General features: G+C 37.9%; 1 protein-coding gene across 1 annotated transcript in view; it reads left to right on the forward strand.

The window, feature by feature from the left end:
• The window catches only part of DOCK2 (dedicator of cytokinesis 2), a 184,647-nt gene that overhangs the window by 14,253 nt on the left and 151,728 nt on the right, over nt 1-18,666 (forward strand). Inside the window, exons 5-17 of the mRNA XM_086758735.1 lie at nt 107-203; nt 1,923-2,071; nt 4,049-4,184; nt 6,395-6,549; nt 7,183-7,264; nt 7,738-7,873; nt 8,454-8,529; nt 9,538-9,614; nt 10,008-10,133; nt 10,968-11,092; nt 15,203-15,301; nt 16,803-16,875; nt 16,951-17,054. Of these exons, the coding sequence (XP_086614861.1) occupies nt 107-203; nt 1,923-2,071; nt 4,049-4,184; nt 6,395-6,549; nt 7,183-7,264; nt 7,738-7,873; nt 8,454-8,529; nt 9,538-9,614; nt 10,008-10,133; nt 10,968-11,092; nt 15,203-15,301; nt 16,803-16,875; nt 16,951-17,054 (1,435 nt within the window). The remainder of the gene's footprint in view (nt 1-106; nt 204-1,922; nt 2,072-4,048; nt 4,185-6,394; nt 6,550-7,182; nt 7,265-7,737; nt 7,874-8,453; nt 8,530-9,537; nt 9,615-10,007; nt 10,134-10,967; nt 11,093-15,202; nt 15,302-16,802; nt 16,876-16,950; nt 17,055-18,666) is intronic.

Consider the following 18,666-nt stretch of genomic DNA (forward strand, 5'->3'; position numbering starts at 1 on the left):
AATGAGTTTTAAGGCATTTACATGCCTTAAACACAATAACTGTAATATAAACACATGAAACTCGGATATTCTTTTTCACTTTGTTAATTTTTCTTCTCTTTGCTAGACATACAGAAAATATAATACCTGCTGAAATTCCTTTAGTTCAAGAAGTTACCACTACTCTCTGGGAATGGGGAAGCATCTGGAAACAGCTCTATGTGGTATGACATTTTTGCATTGTGTGTGTGTTCTCTTAATTAGTCCTATTTATACATAGGAGACCTTGTTCAAATTAGTGTCTTCTCTTAGATGCAGGGCAGGATCTGGGAGGATTCAAGAAATTACTTCTTCATCACTGTTTAGATGATTACCATTTTCTTCAGTGGCTTTAAAGTAAAAGGCTGACTTACTGCTGAGGAGCGATGTAACTTCATGCCTTTAGTTTCAACCTTGAGTATCCTGTACATGATAAATTTTTCTTAATTGTTCTTTGTAGAGTTGACAAGTTTCAAGATAGGAGTATCAAACATAACTACAATACATTTGAGGAAGATTCACCATGTTCTTGGGATGCTAGAACAAAAGTTGTTCAAGGGCTACTGGGAGTGTGTAGCTGTTAACAATCGGCAATTTCAAGAAGTCATTTTACTTTCAGCATCTTAATTTTACATATTTTAAAGAAATTTTTTTTTTCTGTCTTGGATAAAGCTGTTTTTTCCTGTGAACACTTTTACCAGTGCATAAAAGTGCAATGAATTTGGAGGCATTAGTCAAAATGGCCACTGCATCATCATCTGTGTGCCTTGTAAGTAAGCAATCTGTAATCACAGTGGTCTTTTCATACGCCTGTAATGCCTCCAGTGTAATGGCTACAATATAAAAATGTAGAAGTTACTAATGATTTTTTTAAATTATCTTTTTACTTTAATTGGACCTGAAATATTTTTTGCATGAGTCATCCATCCTTTACACAGAGACCAAACTTTTCTTATAATATTATACTTGACCTTGGACTACAAGGCTCTGAGAGATCAAATCTGATTTTGAAGCATAGAAGGCTAATTTTTATATTTGTGTAATTGTGGATATTTTGCATGTTACAACTCTACATTAATCCCTACTGACTCTAGTGACTTGTTTAACCTAAGTCTGATGGCCAAAATTTCATGAAGTGTTGACTGGAAAAACAATTAAAAGATGATGAATTCTCCAGTACCTGAGTAGTCTCTTCAGAAGGATAACCTGTTTCAACACCTTGCACTCACTGCTCCAGGATCCTGATCATTGGATTTTACTTCTTCTCTGTTAGGGCAAAGAAATCTTGAATATGGTGTAGATTTTCCTCATAAATTTATTTTCTGGAACATGTCACTTCTTAGTCTTCCTCTTGCTAAAGTGAACAATTAAAACTTTTCTTGTTTCAGTGGATGACTCTGGAACTGCTTTAGTGAATTCTATGCGTTCTCTCACTTTACTCTTAAATCTATTACTACCACAATAAAACATTGTTGTTATTGGCATGCTCTTACCGGTATCTTATGCAGAAGTAAATTGCTTCTATAATATTTTCTCTCGATGACACTTAATTAAGGCATTTTAAAACCGCACAATTAAATGAACCAAAAATAATGTAATTCCCTATCCCCATACAAATTGCTTAAATTTCATGTAATTCCTTTATGGTCACATGAGAGATTGTGTCCTTAACAATTTGTGGGATGAAAGGAGGAAGGAAGTCAGGCTCAGTGATTTTCAATTAGGAGGATTTCTGGAGGAATGAGCAGAACTGGAGACACAGAAAAGGATTTGACTTGGATTAGTGGGTTTCTTTGCTTAACTGCAATAATTTAGCATAAAATATGACACATCCTTTCATTGTCAAGACCAATGTTTCACTTGAACTTCAAGTCTGAAATATATTATTTTCTTATATATCTTAGACAAATAAGAAAGAGCGATTCCAGCAGGTGCAGTCTATGATGTATGACTTAATGGAGTGGCGGTCACAGCTTCTGTCCGGGACTTTGCCAAAAGATGAGCTCAAAGAACTCAAACAGAAAGTCACTTCCAAAATTGACTACGGTAACAGGTAAGTGGCCTACATTGCTTCTGGAAAACATGATTTATTTTAAAGCACACAGATAGAACAGAGATGATAAATCATTCTTCTTTGCAGTTTTGTAGCTCATTAATATTCCTTTGATAATAGCAGATATACCATGTCAAGGCTTCTCAGAGCAAATAGCTTTATAAAAATATTAATTTATTTTTTAATTATAGATATGTGAGCTTGTCAGTTGTAAAGATTTGAGGTCAGATAACTGTCCTTTAAATCCATATAACATGAGTGTACTCAGGACCAAAACCTGTCCATCCTTCACAGCTTACCTCTAGCAGTGTTATGCTACCACTTCAGAAGTGGTGCTGAGAGACCTTAATGTGGTGGATGAATAGCAAAAGTCTGAAGTGTCCACAGCCCTTGTTAAAGGCATCTCACCACCAGGCCACCCCCCAGTTTCCTAGGGAATTTCCAGGCAGAACTCTGGTTCTGGTAACAGAAGTGAAACCACTAGGGATAGAAGAGTTATCTGACAAAATACCTTGTCTGCTTCCTGCTAATGAAAAGTCACTGCAACACAACACATTTTTGGCAAAAATGGGGTTATTTGAGGTCAAGTGATGTTCCACCATCTGATAAAGGGGAAGAGAGAGCTTAGTAAACAAATCTTCATAGTATTGGTTTTATAGGCAGTGGAATTTGCTGACAAACTGTATTGAGCTATTGTAGTGACTGTGATCATTGTGGTCTGAAGGTCTATATGCAGCTGAAAGTCTTCAGCTACCTGTGGCTAGACATAAACAATGACCACAAGATACTACAAAACTCCTAGGTCGTTCACTGAGATTTGGACACACAGATGTCTGATAAATTGTACTTTTGCAGAACACACTACAGGAATACACTTATCCTGCTACACTGTGTGGAGCTAAATGGTCACTCCAAGACAACGTTTACTTTGAAATGCTCCAAAGAAGCCTATCTCTGATTAAGACAACATTAACATTTCTTTGCTTTCAGACTTTTGTTTTCACACTCTGCTCTTTGCAAATTAGAAGACAGCAAGCTTCTTCCTTTAGAGGGAAGGGCTGTTTCAAATGGTTTGCAATTGCATAGAGGGAAAGTGCAAGCTGAATTGTAAATTTTGATAAGATTTACAAAAGAGTAAATAAGAGAAGTGTGGGGTTGAGTTGTGATGTGTGAAGGAAACTTCCTAAACTGTGGAGAAGAACTAAAGGGGAATGGAAATGGAGGCTGATTGGGTCATTGTGGGAGAAGAGACTGAACAGCAAAGCAGGAGAGGTTGTGGATAATCATGTAAGGGGTGATGATGGCTTGCAGTTTGATACGGACTGCTTCAAACAACGTTAGCAGTGCCATAACGGCAGCCAGCATCTTTTAGAAATTTTGAAAGGTACAGTTTGGCACAAAATAGACCGATTTTAGAGGGGGAAGGAGAAGTAAGATCCTAGATAGGTAAGGTAGGATATCTTTTGACTGAGGTGACACCAAGACAGTGTGGACAAGAATATGTAGGATGTATGGAGGTAAATCTTGAATTTGGAACAAAAAGGAATGATTCATATGAGAGCAAAGGAGAACAAAGCATAGTAATTAAATAATGGCACTGGGAGACTAAGGGAGCAACATAAAAGCAGAAGGTAACAGGAAAAATTCTTGCATCTTGATTACAAAGGTTATATGTTAAAAAGCAAGACATTAAGACAGCTTGAAGTCACTGGACATGAGGAATCTATTTTATGTGATAGGCATTTGAATGTTTTGGTGACATTACTATGAATTCCTAAAATGGATAAATACTGTACAACAGCTTCAAAATAAAATCGTGGGTTTTAGTTAATTTTTTCTTCAATGAAATACTGATGCACATATTTAAACTTAGTTTATTGCTTTAAAACTTGAAGCAGCTCCTTGTGCATTACATTTCTGAGCTTTATTTTTACAGAAGGAAATAACTTTGCCATTATACTCTTTGTATTTTCACAGGATACTTGAGCTAGATCTAATAGTTAGAGATGAAGATGGAAATATCTTGGATCCAGATAAAACCAGTGTCATCAGCCTATTTCATGCACATGAAGAAGCAACTAATAAAATCACCGAGCGAATTAAGGAGGAAATGGTAGGAATGACTGGCCAAATTTAATGCTTCCTTTGTTAAAATAAAAATGAAAAACCAGGACAAGGGTTGAAAGGTGTAACCTTCTACCATTGAAATTGGTAGAGACTTTTGCTTCTGACTTAATTAAGAGTAGATGTGTTATAAATATGGTTAAGTCTCAAACTGAGTTGGTTGCATTGCTGCACTGGATTCAAGCTATGGACTAGGCTGAAAGCCTGTGTCCAAAGCTGGTTCTAAATCCATTCTTGGATTCCTAAATGGAAATCCATCTCCTTATTCTGTCTGTGGACTACTCAGTAGGCTGATTCACATAGTGAATAGTTACTTGGAGTTCAGGCTGCAAGCTATGACTGACCAAAGCTCTTTTTAGAAGATCCTGTGACAACACTAGTTGTTTGCTATTTGTTGCTGCTTGTTAGTTAGTCTGATGGAGATGAAAAGTTTAATCTCACTAAAGAGGAACTTGGGTGAGCCCAGTATAATCTTGTGTACACCAGAACTTAGCAAAGCTGATGAGTGCATGAATTTAATTTTTTAAAATGCAAAGCAGATGACTACACTTCCTTGACCTTTTTCTGTATTAAAACTGTGCAGGGACTTGTAAGATACGTGGGATCTTTTTCTCACTTATGAGAAAATAAACAGTAACAAAGCAAGTAAAACACTTGACCAAAAATAATGTTGAGCTGTCAGGACACTTCAAATAATGTCCATGACAAATCACTGAAAAACACCCTATAAGTTGTTCCCATCAGTGTCACTAAATAAATCTTGCTTCTCAGACATCAAAATGTAATTAACTGACAATATAAGGAAACTTAACTTGGCAGTCTGAAATAGACTGTGTTGACTTGTTTTAATAGATCCAAACAATGGGAAAAAAAGCTTTAGGCCATCAAATGTTAAGTAGCTGTTTCTAGGTGGTTAAAATGGGATGTAGGTAGAAATTAGGAGCCCCTTTCACAGTCAGTGAACCTGCTCAGCTGTGTCCTGATCTCAGTGTACGTTATCTGTCTCCTCTTCAAATAGGTATATTTTGTTTTGCTAGTGTTCCTAGCCTACTGAAACCCCATTGCAATGTGGATAGTAGGCCTTCTGCTATATCCTACTGTATTCAAAAATAATCTCTTTCATACTTGTAGGTTTGCCTCTGTAGTGACAGCTTGATACTTGATTTTCTCTTTAAAAGTGGTGATAATGTTTCACCCTTTAAATAATTGCCCAGCGGCTGAAGAACTGGCCTAAGATACAGAAGTTAAATCAAACAGTATCTCAAGTTGGAAGGGGCCCATATGGATCATAGAGTCCAACTCCCTGCTCTCTTCTCCTTAAGGAGTTTCAGTTCTTACAGCATAACAAAAACACTGTCAAGTCTTTTAGGCACAGTCTTTTAATAAAATTTTAGTAAAGGATTTCAGAATAGTTCCATTGCAACCAGTCTGATTTTCTTGGGAGATAAGGCTTTGAACACATTCATACACAGGAGGGAAACTTAACCTGGCTCTTTCTCCTGAACAGAAGTAAATGTATGATTTTTAAGAAAGGAAGGTTTCTGGAGGTGAAGTGAGAAGGGAAGAGAAAAAGCTTAACTATTGTGTTCCTGGGAAATATTCATAAAATAAAGTAATCTCTGTTCCACTTCTAAAAGGAGACCCCTACCTGGAAAGGATAATATGCTTAGAACTCCCTAGAAAGGGAGTTCTTACTCATACTGAGTAAGTCCCCAAGTACTGCAAAAAGATTGATTTAAGGCATCTCTGCCAGCAGTTTTTTCATTATTTGCACACAGAGGTAGCTCCCTAGTCTGGGTGCAGTGTGTTGAAGAACCCAGTCTCAGCTTTTTATCTCCTTACATACAGTGAAGGCTCTGGGGAAGAAGGTGGGATCTTCCATACCTATGTCAGTTCTGCACCTTCTAACTAACCTGCTAAGTTTCTAGCTTCGTAGTAGAAAAGGATGTCAATACAGTGGTGAAGCATTGCTGAGGGTCAGAAACTTATTTGCTAGTCATGTCTGTGTTACTAAGCAATGTCTTTCAGAAGAATATACAGGGTAATGCTTATTTGCTGGAAGGAAATATTTTTATCCACGTTTTCTGTGATTTTTTTTCCCAAGATTAACTGTTAAATGTTATAAAAATTGAAGTTGCTTTTAGTATTCTATCATTTTAATTCATGGATCTAGCTAATGATTTTCCTCCTTCTGAGTAGTCAAAGGATCAACCAGAATATGCATCGTACTCCCGAATGTCTTCATCTCCCACCCACAGCTTGTATGTTTTTGTGCGGAATTTTGTTTGCCGAATTGGAGAGGATGCAGAACTCTTTATGTCACTATATGATCCACAGAAATTAACAATTATAAGGTAAACTTTTTTTTTTTTATTGCACAAGAGTAGCAAAAGCAGCTAGCAAAAATGAAGTAAAATAGTTGCCAACATGTTGAGAATATATAAATAAAAGGAAGGAAACCAAAAGGACAGGGAAGACAGATCTAGAAGTTGGCAGCTACTAAAGAATTCCAGGGTAAGACATCTCAAATATTTTGATGAATTAATTCCTAGATTGAACATTTCAGAATTTTGAAGAAGCCTGAGACCATTTTAAAGTTAAGAGATTATTCTTGATGGGGAATGTTGTGGTGTCTGGAGTAAAGTGCCAAAACGGGAGGTGGGAAAGGGGACAAAATGGGAGCAACTTATGAATTTAGAGATAGATTAAGATTCTGTTGAGTATTCCCATCAAACAGACTATGATGATGGTAATGTTTCGTCCAAAACATGTGCCATTCTGTCTTAAGTTCAAGTTATTTTTCAAAACTTACTGATGACGTTTTGCATAGCACTCTTCCTGTCTTTTTAGTCTGGTATTAGATTTAAAGAATCACCACAGGCTATTGCCTGTTATGCAACCTTTGTTATGCTCTGTGGTTTTTCATGTACTGTGAAAGGGAAGAATTTTTAAATTATATGACAGTAAAATATTTATCTTCAAAACAGTGAGAACTACTTGGTGAGATGGGGGAGCAGAGGCTTTCCAAAGGAAATTGATATGCTCAACAATCTTAAAGTAGTGTTCACAGTAAGTGTTTTCCAGTTTCCCATTCTTCATATTTGCAAGTCAGATTGTCCCTTCTCTGTGGTCACTATCAGAGCTCCTGAAGATTAAGCAAGAGGAAGAAGGAAGCAGAAGTAATCCTAGAAACAGGGCAAGATGACTAGTCATTGAGTCCTTTAAGGCAGTGACAGGGCTTCAATGTCCCTTCAGAAAATTTGCCATCTCATAAATTAACTGATTACTTTATATATTTTTTTAATCTGCTGTACCTCTTGATTCCTACAATTTTCTCTATTTATCTTACCTTGTATTTTCTTGTAACTTTAAACTGTGAGGTTTTTCATCCTTTCTGTGGGCTCAGTGGGGTTTTTATTTTGGTTTTTCTTTTTCCCTCCATTGATTACTGAGACTCAATTTATTACCGGAGATCCCGTTTAGATTTCACAACATGATTCTTCCCCAAGTAATATTTCAATTCTTTCTTGTTTCTATCTTAGGATCTTGGAAATAAAGACCTTAGCAGAGACAAAATTTATTTAGTTTGTCAAATAGTTCGAGTTGGAAGGATGGATCTCAAAGACAGTAACTCAAAGAAATACACGCAAGGACTACGGCGGCCTTTTGGAGTGGCAGGTAAAGGATGTCTCCTGTGCCGTATCTGAAACAGGACCCAAGTGATACTCGCCAACCCTGGCCTGCAGAATCTGACCAGACTTGTCAGAACACAAAATAGCTATATCAACTACCTTCCATATTTAATTTTTTAAGTCTGTAAAGATTGCACCTGCACTAGCATTTTAGTTCAGGTCAGAAATGTGCTTTTGAATTTAATTTCCCAATAATTCATGCTTACTGCTATACAGTGCAAACTAAAGCACGGTACTAGAGTATAGAATTAATTCCAGATAAAATAAACCAAATTATTATGTCTCAAGAACACCACCAATGCACTCATACCTTTATTGGCAGGATTAGACCAAAACTAGTCTGAAATAATTCTCCCTTTGCATAATGTCATGTTTGTAGCGTGGATTTTGCACTAAATGTTCTGCCCCACAAATCTCAAATCTGCCCCTATCTGGCTACACTGCTTGCTAGTGAAAAATCTGTATTTACCTAGAGGGGCAAGAACATTAATGTACATCATTCATAGATAAGAGGAGATATTTTGCAATGCTATTATATGTTTTAATTTTTTCTTTTACTCTTGTAGTTATGGATATTACAGATATCATAAAAAGAAAAGCTGAAAGTGATGAAGAAAAGCAGCATTTCATCCCCTTTCACCCGTAAGATAGTCATAGATATCTTTTTTTTTTATATGCACAAAAATATTTCTGTATCTCTTTGGCTGTAGCAATCTGTGAACTGTTTCAAGAAAAAATAGTTTTTCCTTTTAATAATTTTATGTTGTAATAGTGGTAATTATTTAAGTATTACTTGAAAAGGCATTTCAGACTTGACAGGGGTTACATAGCATGTTAAATGGATGTATTATTTCGATGAATGTGCCACTTCAGACAGCTGGTACCATGTCCTATTTAACAAAACCCAAGTTAAACAGTTATGCAAACTCTACAGTAAGCTTTACAAGTATGGATAACTAGTAATTTATGTGCTTGATTCTCTTTTTAATTTGATAAAAATCTGAGTAAAATACAGGTTTCCATTAAAAAGTAGTTGAATTGTCATACACTAACTATCTTCAAAGGAAATGCCAGACCAGCTGCCTAAAAATATGGTACTCACAGGTCAAATGCATTGATACTGGTATTCACTGGAAACATATTTGTGCATTCTACATAGCACTGCTGCTATGTACGCTGGAGAATAAATTTAACTCTGAAAGACGCAAGTATGACACACTAGTTAATTATTTCACTTGTTTACAATTAGATCCAACACCTTATGTGAGAATTTGTTTCTAATTTCAAAAGTAGCTGAAAAAAACTCCAAGTTCATTCATTTGTCAGGCTGTTTATCACGGAAAGTGGACTGGACTGGCATGCTGGTGAATGCATTCAGGTTGTACATTCCTACAAAATGATGAGCTTCCATATTGTCAGTCTGTCTCAAAACGCCGTTCCTGAAGTCGTTAATCTTTTTCACTTCAGTGTACACATAAGCTTAAAGTGAGTGCTCTGCAACTCAGAGTGAGAGGTGATGAAATTACAGAACATAACATAATAAGGTAAATTACTGCAAAGAGAACTTAGGCTGTTCGTCATCTATGTTCTGAATGATGTTTGATAAATTTAGCACTTAATTCCTAGAAGACATTGTTTTTTCTCCTGCAGGGTAGTGGCAGAGAATGACTTTTTACACAGTCTCCTAAGCAAAGTCACTGCATCAAAAGGAGACAGTGGTGGACAAGGTAAAGTAGGGGGAGTTTTTTGTTGGTTTGGGTTGTTGTTTTTTTTTTTTTTTTTTTTTTTTTTTTTTAGTAACAAGGTATTTTTGTGGAACTTCATTTAATATTGTTTACATTTTAGAGAAAGGCTTTTATCTTAGAACTGTAGCACCACCATGGAGGTGGGTCAACTCTGAAGCTGGAAGTGAAGAATCATGAGTTTGTTGCAGAATCTTAGAGGCTACTAATTTCAGTAGCTACAGTTTCAGATTATAGAGCTTCTACTTTCAGCTAAAGGAAGTGGGGAAGTGAATTCTCATCACTGTTTTGGCGAGTAGAAGGGGCAATCATCTGAACATAGATTTTTTTTTTTTTTCCTTACCATAAATGTAACTTTCTTTTTTTTTTTCTTAATAGGTCTCTGGGTAACTGTGAAAATGCTTGTTGGAGACGTGATTCAAACTAGGAAGGACTATCCACATCTTGTAGACAGAACCACAGTTGTTGCTAGAAAGCTAGGATTTCCTGAAATAATCATGCCAGGTAGGAAGTGCTTTGTTTTATAATAGGAATGGATTTTTTTTTCATTCTCTACGTTAATGAGCATCAGCTGCAGCCTTATTTACTTCTGTAACGGGTACCTCAGAGGCTCTTTAGAATTCACTCTTCATGGTAAGTTTTGTTCCAATATTAGAGGCTTATATAAAAAAGTGAAATCCTTGAAAAGTATTTTCTAATACTTAAACAGAAAAATAAAATCAAGACAGTGAGGGATAATCCCAGATCCTTTTACATAGCTTTCTTGTCTTCTAAACAGATTATGGTGGATGCTTACTTGAATTTTACATTAACCTTATTTGTATTGTAACTTATCACTGTCCTTTAATAATAATAAAATATGAGTTTACAAGATTTTTTTTTAATATTTTTTCCAATTAAAGTCACTGTCTGCAGTGCTTCTTTTTTTAAAACAAATAAACACCAGCCCCTACTAACCCTTCAAATCTAATTTCTATATTTTAAAAGTCATGCTAATTTGCTCCCAAGAGAAAATTAAAATAGGAAACTCCCTCTAGAAAGAGAACTGTGTATTTGGGGAAAATTCAGTAGTGGCCTCACCCGTCACCTCACCAGCAGGTGTCAGTGCAGGACGAGAATTGCTTCAAGTCACTTCGAGGACTCCCATTGGGTTCGTTCCACATCACATCGCAGTATCTTCTCAATTAAGAATAACAGACCTGAACATTTAAGTTCAGATGGAAAATAATCCGTTTTTATCGGTTTCACTGCAGAAAAGAGGTACTCTGGTGAAACTCGGTTGACCCTATGCTCTTACAGGATTTTAATTTATTTTTAACCCTTCCATTTCTTTTTTAGGAGATATAAGAAATGACATTTATATTACATTGCTGTATGGAGATTTTGATAAATATAATAAAACAACTCAAAGAAATGTGGAAGTCATCATGTGTGTCTGTGATGAAGAAGGAAAAGTGATGCCAGTAAGTTTTCTTTTTTTTCTGTATAATGGACATAGAAATATGAGTTATATTTTACAAGCAAGGTTTAAATTTTTTATATTTTTTTTTAAAACACCATTGTACTAAAACTTGCAGTTCCTCCACTTGTGTCAACTTCGCAATCTTGTGATTGATAAGTTTTATGATGTTTAAAGTGACTTATCTACAAAAGTCCCATAAACGTCTTGCATAACAAACACTGTAATGACAAATAACACAGAATGACCTATTTTAGCGTGCCAAGGAACAAATGCTGCTTCTGACAATTATTGCATTCATACTCTAGGGTTTTTCTTGTGGAAACTCCCAAAGGAATACAATTTATACATGAAAATGTTAGAAGTACCATTTCTGCTACATAACAAACCCTTGATTTGTGCCAGGAAGACTGTGTCATTGTTCCTTCAATGGAATACATGGCCAATAACTAAATCAGTGACAATAGACCAGTGTGGACACTGCACATAAGCAACATAAATACTTATAGTGTGTTTTTTTGCTTGTCTGTTTTAATTTTGAGGAATTTTTGTCTTGTCTTTAGGGGTTTTAACACCAGTTCAGTATTGAGGGGGATTTTTGCCCTTACCTTTTCTGAGCTTTATACTGTTCAGTAAATCAGTACTATGCATGTGAGGGTGTGTCGTAGTTCAGCCCCAATCAGGACCAGACTACGCAGTCTCTCTCTCACTCCCCCCACCCTCCGAGAGAATAGGGGGAGATGATATAAGAAAAACAGCTCAAGGTTTGAGATAAGGACGGGGAGAAATCCTTAAAGTTACCGTCACGGGCAAAACAGACTTGACTTGGGGAAAACTATTCATTTATTTCTAAAATTAGCAGGAGAATGAGACAGGGAACAAGATAACCTCCCCCCACCCCTCCCTCTTCCTGGGCTTAACATTATCTCTACTACCTTCCCCCCCGAGCGGCACGGAGGGGGAAAAGGGAATGGGGGTCGCGGTCAGTTCATCACGCGTTGTTTTACGCCGCTGTATCATCGTCGGGGGAAGAACTCCTCGCATTCCTCCTCTGCTCCATCGTGGGGTCCCTCCCACGGGCCACAGTCCTTCGTGAAACTGCTCTGGCGTGGGTCATCTCTTCCACGGGGTGCAGTCCCTCTAGAACAGCTGTCCCAGCGGGCCCTCCACAGACCACAGCCTCCTTCAGGCCTCCACCTGCCCCAGTGTGGGGTCCTCCACGGGCTGCAGGTGGATCTCTGCCCCTCCGTGGACCTCCATGGGCTGCAGGGGGACAACCTGCTCCACCATGGTCTTCACCACGAGTTGTAGAGGAATCTTGGCCAGGAGTCACATTACTCCTCCCCCTCCTTCTTCACTGACCTTGGCGTCTGCAGCCGTTCCTCACAACAGGCTGGCAGACGTCTCTCAGGATCCTTTTTACATCTTATTCACTTCTCATCTCCTCTCCACTTCTTGCAGCCGGGCCGGGCTGAGTTGGGCCCAGTTGGCCACCCGGCGGGAGGCCAGAGGGTGAGGCCTGCAAGGCCCATGAGGCTCGCGCCTCCCCCTCTCTGCCCCCTGCTCAGCTGCTTCACATCTTCTCCTCCTTTTTTTTTCTGTTTTCCCCTTCTTAAATAAGTTATCACAGAGGCGTTATCACGGGACATTCTGCTACCAATCGGCTCGGCCTTGGCCAGCAGCGGGTCCACCCTAGGCCCGGCCAAGTCCACTAAACAAAGGGGAGCGACTTCTAGCAGTTTCCTACAGAAGCTGCCACCTTAGGCCCCCCTCACTAACAAAACCAGAACAGGGTGAAATCATAATGATGCTTCTTGAGATAAAATAAAGATAGAGTTACTCACTGTGGTTCATGACTTGCTGAAATATGTTTATGAACTACAATTAAATGCTTGACCTAAAATGTAACTTAAAAGTTTGAATGAAGAAAATTCTAAACCCCTGTAATGCTTAGGGCCCACACAACAAATGGTAACCCTGATTACAAAACACTCCCTATACCTATGGAAACACATGATTTGCATGAACAGAAGTTAAGTCTGTTGTGAAACCAACTTTAGCAACCTGTTCTGACTACTCACAGATAATATTCTTAAAACATACATACTGAAGTATTCCTTAAAAAAATTAACCTATTGTGATGCATCAGATCGAGTATTCCGATATCATGTACGTTCAGTTCTACACATGCATCCTTTCTCCAGCTACTTGGAGAAAGTGGCTTTGTCTCTTTGTTTATGACCTGAAATACATGTTTTACACATGCCTGCTTTCTATTAGTAATATATCTTAGTTTAAGCAACAATTTTGAGGAGTTAACTGAAATGCTGTTGAATGCAAGTAATAACAAAAGTAACTGGTTTTCCCTTTTAGCCTCAAAAAAAAAATTAATACCAATAAACTTTCAAAGCCATGTATTCTTATTAATTTCAATGTTTCTAATTATCCATGAATCAAACCAGGTTTATGTTCACTAAACAGGAAACTCATTAGATCTGTTTAGGTATCAAACTAGTTTCAGTTGAAGACCTAGCATTAGATTTACTGTTGCAAGAGGCCTTTTGTTCCAAGTGAATGTCACATAATACACTCAAACAAGTTGGTGCATAAACCGTGAAAAATCTCCCTTCAGTTAGATGAGACATACCTTTCTGTAGTTAAAGCACTCTGACCAGACCTTACAAAGCATCTTCAGGTATTTGCATCACACCGTTCTTGTCACAAGGCACCCTGGTGTTTGAAGCTGACTTCTAAAATTCACTGAACTTTCAGCAGGAAAATTGCACCTTTGCAGCAGTTAGTGTAGCCTATAGAGGGTTAGTTTAATCTGTGCCTTCTGTAGAGAATTTAATATGTTTGCTTCTTTCATGTACTTGAGTTTCATATCTGATGCCTGGTAAGGTGTCAGTGATCTTGCTTCTTTAATTATCAATCAACATTAGCAGTTACTCTGCATGTACAGTCCTCAACTGCAGTCAGCTAGGAGAGATGATGTAGGCCAAGGCTCTTCACAGATTCACTAAACAAACTGAATTCCTAGGTTGCAACAAATTTTGAACTTGATCAAAAGTTTAAGTTGTATCTGTATTAGCTGTGATAGCCATTAGAGAAGGGGAAATTCTAAATGTTGAAAAAAAAAATGCAAGAGGGCATCAGTGCTTCTACAAGATTTAGTTTGGAAGTCACCTCTGATATGCAGCCAAATACTTCTCAGATTTTGCTGGAATAGAGTATTTTAAAGTAAATGGAGAAATAAATTAAATAATTAAGCTAGATTATTTTTACTTTGTGTGTTCCTTCTGCTAATTGAGATGATGCCTTGGTTAAGTTCCTCAGTTTGAGAAGAGAAATCAAGTCTGTATCTGTTGCTCACCCAGTTTTTCTTAGAGCCTGCTGTACAACCCCTGTAAAATGCAATCTATTGGCAGGTCCATTAGAATTATGGAAAATGTTTGTTTTCATTATGTTCAGAGGCTTGGAAAAACAGTATCTTCATATTATTGCTTCCTCTCTGTTGGCATGTTCATTATTATGCCATATCCAAATGCAAAACTGCTTGATAAAGACCAGTCTCCCGGCTGGATGATCTATGCAGGTCCTGCACCTGTACCTTTCATGGAGCGTCTCCAGCCCCCAAAGGCTCCGGGCTGGAGCCCTGCAGGGCCGTGGGGGCAGCGGTGGGGCCCCTCAGCCGGGGAAAGGCTCGCCTCCGGCTGCCAGGCCTGGGCCGGGGCCGCGGTGCCTCAGGGGCAGCAGCTCTGCCCTCTGCATTGCCCCCAGCCGCCACGGCGGTTCCGAGGAGGCAGAGGCGCGCAGCCGCGCACGTACCCGGGCCCAGCCCCGCTGCCGGCTGCCGCGGTGAAGGCGCCGTGGGGGCCCGCGGGCGCCGCGGCTGAAGGCGGGAAACGGCGCGCGCGAGGGGCCCGCCGCCCGCCGGGCCCAGCTCTGCGGCCGCCATGGCTTCGCGGGTCTCGGTGGCCGCTGCCTGGGGGCGGGATTCCCGGGGAGGTTCTCGTCCGGTACCTTGCTGCTTTGTTTGGTTTATCTGAAGCCATAAAAAATTTACAGAAATTAATGAGCCACTAAGCACTATTTCTTCCCTTCTTTTTGTAAGAATGCTGTTTGCTTGGGAGCAGGGGACAAGCCCGTGAGTGAATATCGGTCAGTTCTTTACTATCAGGTTAAACAGCCTCGTTGGATGGAAACGTTAAAGGTATGTATGGTGTAGATGCTTTTTACTTGCTTTTTTTTTTCTCTTCCTTTCTTGGTACCTCGTATAGAAAAGTTGCACAGCATCAGCTTTTTTTTTTCTAGAAAATAACTTGGTCCTGAATATAGCTAGAAGGATGGAGCCGTAGTCTTACATTAGTTATTAGAAATACATGGTTACTGAGGCTTAAAATTTGTCCTAGAAAATGATGTTAAGAGATTGTTTAGCGAAACAGTTATGTCATCTTAGGTAACCTTTTGACCTAACAGGGCTCACTAAAAATTAAATACTGGATTTTTTCTGTTGTGGTGAAACAATGGAGATGAAGACCTTCAATTGCATGATTAAAAACAAAACAAAACAAAACAAACAAACCAAAAGCCCCCAAAACAAAACACACCCCTCCAACCATTATGATTTTAGAGAGAAAAAAAATACCTTTAATTTCTTTAGAGATATACCAGTACTTAGTTAATTTAGCTTTAATGTCTTTGATTGGAAAATGAAGCCCAGAAGCTTCCAGAAGTAGTTCTTTTATAGCATGTCTTAGGCTTGCTAGCAAGCGTGACTCTTTTTGAAGACAACTATTTAAAACTATATTGCCATGTATGACAAGCCTGCAATTATTACACTAAGGTTCCTGCTGAGATTGGGTGGCATAGGGAGGGAATGGAAGTGTAATTTGAAACAGAAGCTTATTTCTTGTTTTGAAAACACTCGTTCATTCTAGTTTTTCCTTATTATACTAGTTTCTTTTTTTGAAATTATTTTCTAATTCAAACTTTTGTAGGGAATCATTAACAGTAGATCCTTTTTAAAAGAATTGTTCATGTGAAGGAGTCTTACACAGTAAGATTTGTAGAGGGAAGTTGTGAATGAATGCAAAGGAGTACAAGTCTTGAAAATTTTAGAGCTATGAACTTGGTAATATAAAAATTTGTGCTTTTTCTTATGCAGTTAGCCTGTTCTTGCATATTTGTTATAAGCAGGTATGCTACTTCAAGAATTAAGTACTAACAAGTTCTTGGAATTGTACTCCAGGCTTTGAAACTGAAATTAATCATCAACATATGCTTAATTTATTTTGCTAGAATGTTCATACCTTTCCCACCTGTTTATTAAATTGGTCATCAGTTTACATGTATGAAATGTGGAAGTTCTATAGTGCAGAGTTGTTGCATAATTCTGTATCATTAACAGGGTAAGTAGTAAGACTGCAGTATACTTATTTTCTAGTGTACAAGGATCTGTGTGCTTTAGCTCCCCAGGTTCAGTGCTTCATTTCTTTGGTGGGGCTAGACTTTGAGCAAAGTCTAACAGATAATTGCTTCTCAGTCACCATTTTGCTACTATGATCAGGGTCAGTAATTTTAAATGGTCTATGAAAGGCATTATGGAGCCAGCAGAAGTGATGCTATTAAAAAATAGGAGCTCGTTACATGTGAAATGAGCTTCCGTCCCCGCCCCCCGTAACTCTACTGATCATTTTCTGATTTTACAAAAGGTAGCAGTCCCAATTGAAGACATGCAAAGGATACACTTGCGCTTCATGTTCAGACACAGGTCATCTCAAGAGTGTAAGTAGAAAATTTTTGCGTTAGTGAATTTTAATTCATTGATGGGTAGACAACTGAAAATGTTTTGCTTTGTAGCTAAAGATAAAGGAGAAAAGAATTTTGCAATGGCCTATGTAAGACTAATGAAGGAGGATGGAACCACTCTTCAAGATGGCATCCATGATTTGTTAGTCCTAAAGGTATTGGCTTGATTTTCTTTCTTTCACCCATGAGACACCTTTTTTTCCACAGTATTGCATTTGAGTGCATTGTTTATTTTCCTAGTACTAGATTTATGTTGTTTTTCTGTCAAAGAAAAACATATTTTTCATCTGAAAGAAAAAAATGAGGTAACTTTGTTCCATGGTCAGTAAACATTACTCTAAATTTTCATTAGAGGTGTTATCTAAGCACAATGACAGACAATTACTCTTCCTACGACATCTACTGAAGTTTGTGTTTTTGTCTTCTGTAGTATAGAGGAAGTCGTGCTAAAACTTGGTACCTGGATGTGTACCGTTATTCTTGCTGGAAGCGGAGAGAAGTGTTGTTTTGATTCATTTAGAATCTTTGTCACATAAATAATCAGGGAGCATAATCTTAGGGAATTGGCTGTTTAAAATTACTTTTTCTAGTTACTTAGATTCAGAAGTGAAAGTTTCAGGAATTGGATTTTGGATATGAGGTATAGTTTTGGCTAGCCACAATTGCACACACATAACTGTTTTGACTTTGTGAAGTGAAGCAGGGCACAGATGTGTGAAGATCTGTGGGTTTTTTTTTGTGTTGATGGTGGGTTTTTTTTCCTTCCCCTTGGTGAATAGTGTCTATCAGGAACTGGGAACCAGAATTCACTTCCTATACAGAAGAAATTTTACTTAAGGTTTTTCTTAGTGGTCTTTTCAGTAAACTAGTTTACTGTAACATTAATGGCAAATGAGATGCATTACAACAAATCAAGTTGTTTAGGTAGTCCAACAGATGTTAATGGTAAAGTATAGTTATTTATCTTTTATTTATTTGTACCAACATTGATAAATACTTAGACCAGAAGGAAAGTAATGACTACGTTGTATGACTGTGTGGTAAATTCTTATTATGAAATTCCATCTAATTCATTTCTGCATCAACCCAATAATTTTTCCTTAAGTGACAGCATAGATGAGAAGTGCTGAGTTGACCTAGTTTGTATTTGGAAGAAATACACAGATTTTCTGACATATGTTTGCCTGTTTTAATATTAAAAACAGTAATTGTAGGCTGTGTGTTAAACAGTTGTACATCTGGCCTCTCAAGATAAGTCATTTGAAAATCACAAAGTTTAAACAGTGTACTTTATTTTCACTGCGTTCAGGCACTCAATCTTTTTGAGAGTCTTTTGGATCAAAATTTCAAGTCTTTTCCCCATTGTCTAACTAAATTGTCTCAAAAAGAGGAAGTCAAGATTCTCTTCTGGTTCCAGAAATTCCCAGAAGTAATTATTTGGCAAGCTTGATAAAATCATAGGAGTTAGTAATGCTGTCTGTTTTGCTGCATAATGATTTTGCTTTTTGTCTGTTTAGATCTCTTTATAGTCAATTTTTAGCCTTCTTGTTTGATAGGAAGTAGAGACTGGGCACCTACAGTCACTGAATCAGATACAAACCCCAAACTTTAGGAAAGTCATTCCAGATTGTAGTTTTAGTAACTGTGTTTATGGACAATTATAGACTAAAGGTCTGCAGCTGAGTCAGGTTTGTCGTGGTGTTGTAGCTTTAAGTGACAGAGCTCATAAATTCAGTGGGGAAATTTTCTTCAGTAGTTTTGTTAAAG

The sequence above is a fragment of the Chlamydotis macqueenii genome, chromosome 14 (assembly GCF_036417535.1).
Source record: "Chlamydotis macqueenii isolate bChlMac1 chromosome 14, bChlMac1.mat, whole genome shotgun sequence".
Classification (NCBI taxonomy): Eukaryota; Metazoa; Chordata; class Aves; order Otidiformes; family Otididae; genus Chlamydotis; species Chlamydotis macqueenii.